The sequence below is a fragment of the Ruditapes philippinarum genome, unplaced genomic scaffold (assembly GCF_026571515.1).
Source record: "Ruditapes philippinarum isolate M1 unplaced genomic scaffold, ASM2657151v2 ctg8383_1_1_1_1, whole genome shotgun sequence".
Classification (NCBI taxonomy): Eukaryota; Metazoa; Mollusca; class Bivalvia; order Venerida; family Veneridae; genus Ruditapes; species Ruditapes philippinarum.
Window position 1 is genome coordinate 23915 of NW_026863906.1, and position 6203 is coordinate 30117.

Sequence of the window (6203 nt, forward strand, 5' to 3'; positions counted from 1 at the left end):
AACATTATCTACAATCGTAAATGTAGCTCATAGATGTGAGGCTTATGACCTGAAACAACGGCAAATTTGTGTAAAATGTATTTGTAAATATTTTGTTGCATTGTAAGATATTTGAGCAAACTGATGTTATTCACCCAAAATCACTAGTGAGGTGCATATACATGTCACCCCGTCATATCTCATTGTCTGGACTATCATTAAAGTTATAAGCAAATTTTCTTTATAACAACAACTAAGTTGTACTTTCATACCATTTTATTTGACGATCGAGTCGTTCACATTTGTAATACAACAATTGAAACTGCCGTAAACGATACATACGTTACTGTCGCCATTTTATTTTCTGTGTTTAATGATCTTGCCTGTATTTAAAATTCCTCGAGAAAACACATAATCATATAAAATTAACAAGTAACATGATAACTTCTTTTGAAATCAGATTTTTTTATAATAATAATCGATCTCTTATGTAACCAATCTTTGTCTAAACAGGTGTCGCCATAATTATGATACATACGTGAGGCCAAGAAAGGCGGTATAATAAGCGACATATACATTTAAGGGAACTAACAGATACAGTGCTCCGACATATAACAAACCATTTATCAGACTCAGGAAACATTTCTCCTTGCTTCATGGGAGTGTTTTTTTTCAGTTTACCGCTTAAAAAGACTTAACGTTTAAGTGTATAAAACATGCGATACATACGTTAACCATGCCTATATCTGCTGCCTACAAGTATTATAGTTCTGTAATCCCCTCCAAGTTATAAAGTAAACCAAAGTTGATAATTAATTACATGATATGTCGAACATATATGCGAAAGCAAATTCTTACTGATTTCCAAAGAATAAAAAGATACATACGTGATCGATACATACGATACTGACATAATTAAAACAAAGTGCCCCATCAGTATACGTCATCAATGACGCAAGCAATACTTGGAGAAAAGTTATTTACGCGGCCATTTTAAACGTGTGGTTAACAATTCCGTAATATCAAGGAGTTTTCAAAAGAAAGAAATTTGCAGATTTGTATGCGGATTGTAAGGTGAGTAAAATTTTTGATTTTGTTAGAAAAAGTCATGAAATATGAATTTTAGTATTAAACATGATTAGAAGTGTTCCACGAAAACAGTTTATATGCAACAATGTGAACATTGGCGTTGATATATCAGAATAATAAGCATGATACTTACGTTACCTACAGTAACGTATGTATCTTTGTTTTTTTTAATTGGTTTGAAAAGTGGCAACAGTAATAAGATTTCAAAAGTATTTGAATTTTTCATTTGTCATGTTTAAATGAATTTATAAAAGGAAAGGAGTTAAAAAAACGTTTTATTTTGAAAAAGTGTGCCTTTTACATGAATGATGATCACTGCAATTAATTTTTTAACTTGTATATCTTTTTTACTTAACTCCTTAAAACCTGATTCTTCCGTTGATATGTATAATGATATTGCTATAATATAACGCTGTAATAAGACCAGAACAAAATTAAAATAGTCTTTGTGTTATAAGGGCAAGTCAAATTAAATGCATCACAGTATAGTAACGTATGTATCAATACTTACGTGACGAACGTTTCTCATTTCAGAATGGCAAAATCTCGAAGTGAAATTCAAAAAGCATACAGAGAAAGGCAGAAAGCAAAAGGTGCGGCTTTTCTAGAAAAGGAAAGAGCAAGACAACGCCAGTATTATGTACCTGCAGCTGAGCTTACCAGCAAGAAACGCGCTCTTCGTAATAGCAAAAATAAATTAAGAAATAGACTTTGCAGGATTAGGAAACGTCAGCTGCAAGAGGAAAATAATAATAGCAATGTTGACACCAGTGGTTACGAATCGATTAACACCGAATGTGATAGTGAACAGAATAATGACCAAGGACCAAGTGTAGCAAGTCGTCCAAAGCTAATAATCAAAATGCCGAATATTGGAGCAGGTGTTAGGAAAGTAAACGCGCGTGCATTGTCAAGGGCAAACAGAACAATAAGTACATTGAAAGCTGAAGTTGATAAGCTGAAACGCAAAATAAAAACAAAAAATAAGAAAATTGAGCGAATATCCAAGAAAGCTAAGTTAACACAGTCAGACAGCGGTAACCTGACCCCTAACAAAAAAACATTGGCTGATTTGGAAGTTCTGAAACTTACACCGAAAAGAAGGCAAATTGCTAAACGAAAATTGCTAACATGCAATGTATTAATGCATGAAATTTATGAGGCAAAAAAAGCGTCAGGTCAGAAAAAAGTAAACAGCATTCATAGAATAATCTCTGGGAAAGTGGCAAAAAAGTACAGATGTTTGAAAAGTATAAGTCATGGCACAAAAGTAAGTAGACGTTCGTTGGCACGCACTTTTGACAAAAATATTATAAATAGAAAGGAACGTCGTCAGTCGTTATCAAAAGTTGTTGAAAAATCAGTGGTTGAATTTCTTAGTAGGGAAGATAACTGCCGGACTCAGCCAGGAAAATCAGATGCTAAAAAAGTTGAAAATCATAAAGATAAACAACAGACAAAGGTACTGACTGACTACTTAAAAAATCTGCATGACAAATACAAGGCTGAAAATCCAATGAATAAAATATCCCTGTCAACATTCGCACGTCTGAGACCTACAAACATTCTGTTAGCTTCCTTTATATCAAGGAACACGTGTCAGTGTATACACCATCAGAATATGGCGTTAAAGGTACAGTCATTGCGCAAAGCAGGCGTACGCATAAGTGATAACCCAGAAAACCTTATTGTACACAAAGATGACATGGAACAGCTTTTGAACAACCTGCCAGAGAAAATCACGTACCGTGTATGGCAAAAGGTTGATATTGGAAATGGGAAAACAAAAATGAAAATCGTTGATAAAGAAGAGGAGCTTCCAAAATTCAGGCATGATCTGATAAAACAGGTAAACATGTTCGAACAACATGTGCAACGAGTTAGAGAACAGTACCAGCAAGTACGTTTATTAAAGGAAAGTCTTCCAGAAGATGAAATAATGGTACAAATGGATTTCGCCGAAAACTACAGCTGTAGGTCGTTAAATGAAATACAAACGGCATATTGGAACCAAACGATGGTTACAATTCACCCAGCAGTTGCATATTTCAGGGAAAATGGGGAGCTGAAACATAAAAGTTACGTACTTATTAGCGACGAAATGGCACATTGTTCAAGTACTGTCTGCACGTTTTTGGATCACATCATTCCTGAACTGAAAATTCTAAATCCAAGATTAAGCTTTATACACTATTGGACAGACTCCCCTTCATCACAGTACAGAAACAGATATATTTTTCACACGCTTGCAAGACATAAAACGATTTACAATATGGGTGCGCGCTGGAACTATTTTGAGGTAGGCCACGGCAAAGGTCCGTGTGATGGCCTTGGGGGAACTACAAAAAGAATGGCAGACATGGCCATACGCCAGGGCCACGTGCAGATACAGAATGCTGAAGACTTTTATACATGGGGCTCGAACTCAGGTATGTCTGCAAAATTCCTTTATGTCAGCACCGAGGAAACCAAACGTAAGCATGATGAGATGAGTTTGATTAAAATTAAACCACTAAAAGGAACGATGAAATTACATGCAGTTGGTGCACCTGATACTGATGGAATACTCATGACAAGAGAAACATCATGCTATTGCCACATTTGTTTATCCGGATCATATTGTAATTCTTGGAACAAGGAAAAGTTCATTTATGAATCAGATAATGAAACCAGAGGTCCGAAAACAAATACTGTTCCAGATGAAAAAGAACACGAAGAAAGTGTTAAAAGTAATGAAATGGTATCCGATGTTGATACAGAACCATCTGGACCTGATCTTGATAATACTTCTGCTAACAAAGATTTAGAAATTGGTACTATGGTAGCTGCCGTGTATGAAAAGGCTTGGTACATTGGTAAAGTTGAAGATAAAGATGAAGAGGAAGGCGATTATCAAATTAATTTTATGGAAAAAGCAAAAAAGATGTTTAAATGGCCCCAAGTTGAAGATTGCATTTGGCGCGATTCTTGTGACATATTGTGCGTTGTAGAAACATTGCAACCGTCTGGGAAGTCGATGAGACTTTTTAAAATAGATGCTGAAGAAAAAGCTAAAATCGAAAAGTTGTTTAGTTATAAGAAAATGTAAAATGAAGTAAGGATGCTTATATGATACATACGTGACTGTCGTTTGAAAAATTGTATTTAATGTGCATCATGGAAGCTGTTTCTTTGTTCGTGTTAATACTTTTGCTGTTGAATAACGTTTCGGACGTATATGTAACATTTAGTGTTGTTTAAAACCTTTTTTAATGTAAAGATTGTTAGTAAAAAGATTTTGCAATACATACGTTACCCTAAGATTCGAACTGACAATTAACTTTGATATTTAATTACTTTGTTTTCGTTGTGTCTGAAAACTATAGGAAGCTTTACAGTGTAATTTCAGCTTTAAAGCAACCAGAACTTCTGCTTAAAAGTAGATATATATTTACATCAACTAAGAATAAGTCTACGGTGCGTGAATTTTTCAGTAGAATTTAATTCAAGATGTATATATTTACATCAAAATATATTATTTGTACATCAACATGAATAACATCGTCTATTATGGAGCATATTTAACTTATTCTTATTACATGGACACGTTAAAAAGATTTATTATGTATTATAAAAATATAAACGCTGATAATACATACGTTACTTTTAACATGGGTTGTTGAAAGTTGCTATGATAAATGAATAATTAGCAGAACTTCTTTTTTTGTATTGAAAAATAGTTTAGATATAATGTGATGTTTCTTTCAGAAAAAATGCTGATAATAGAGAGCAATGGTTGTCTTGCAAATAAATGTTATTTGAATTGATTGAGATTGTTCCAATAAAGTTTAGTTTTTAAAGTGTTTTCATGTTTGCTTAATTGATAAACCTGGACAAAACTAAGTATTTGGGAAGACAGTTGAATGTATTTGTGTTGCTTCTGCAATTCTAGCTATCAAACTGAAAGAGTTGAACATATTGTACTACATTACTGAATCAACAATAATCGCAATTAAAAAATTGTTCTTGTAGTCACGTAGGTATTTTGATATTTTGAATTATAAAATGGCTGTTACTTTCAACACGTTGTAACTTCCATTAGAGTAATCTTTCATGGTAGAAATTTTGCATGTTTTAGCTAGACATGTTTAGCTTCTGTATATCTTAAAGTTTATTTTTTCATTTTTTTGAAACCTATTTGTGCCTCACTAGTGATTTTAGGTGTAATATTTACAAAATGCGGTTGATTTGAAAATATCAATCAATTAAAGTGTAATTTTAGAAACAAGTCCAATTTAAATCTAGAACTTACAAGTCCTGGCCTCGAGGTTATAAAACTTTTTTCTGAGTTCTGTCTCAAATCTCAGGATGTTCATTGGTCAGTAGAATCCTGTGGCAGTTTCTGATCAATCAGATATGAGCTTGAGCTTGGCGTATGTTTTTATAACCTTGGACCCTGGTGTCATAAATGGAAACACGACTGTGATCCTAGTACGAACCGAACCTACATGTTTTGGGGGTATGTTGCAGACATCTTTATCGCTGGGTTATCACCGCTTTAATCTGATCTATAAAGATAGATCTTCTTCACTAATATTGAGAGAGAAAAAAAGAGAAAAAAAAATCATTATCACGTTTGACAGCAATTTTCTTAGATCGATTAACAGCTATATTTATTTGAGAAGTTTTTTTTAAATGTGAAAGTTTCATTTTGTCCTGGGATAATGATTTGGTCTAAGGTCTTAACGGTACATGGGAAAGTGTATTAAAAGGTAAGTCTGCATATCATCCGAAATATTAGAAGTGTAATAATTATAATACCGGTAATATAGTTTAATTCTAACAAGAAAGTGTACCATCGTTATGGCTCAGGTTGTAAATCAAGGTCACTGTAACTTTTAATGATTTGAACTCAGGTTCAAACCCTTAGCTCTGTCATTTTATTATGATGACGTTGTTGTTTTTTTCCCGTTTTTATTTACTTTGTCTTTTTTTTAGATATGTTTTGTTCTTTTATTTTTTTATTTCTTTCCTTAACTTTAATATATATGGATCAATACAAAAATAATTTTATTATTTTTATTATTACTATTATTATTTAATTTAATTTTTTTTTACATTTCTAATAATGCACTTTCCTGATGATTGATGTTTTC

General features: G+C 33.0%; 1 protein-coding gene across 1 annotated transcript; it reads left to right on the forward strand.

Moving 5' to 3' along the window:
- The first annotated feature begins 800 nt into the window (after positions 1 to 800).
- On the forward strand, positions 801 to 5197 carry LOC132723774 (uncharacterized). Its single transcript, XM_060708548.1, has one exon. It carries the CDS (start codon positions 1604 to 1606, stop codon positions 4154 to 4156), a length of 2553 nt encoding a protein of 850 aa, XP_060564531.1. The 5' UTR covers positions 801 to 1603; the 3' UTR covers positions 4157 to 5197.
- The last annotated feature ends 1006 nt before the right edge of the window (positions 5198 to 6203 follow it).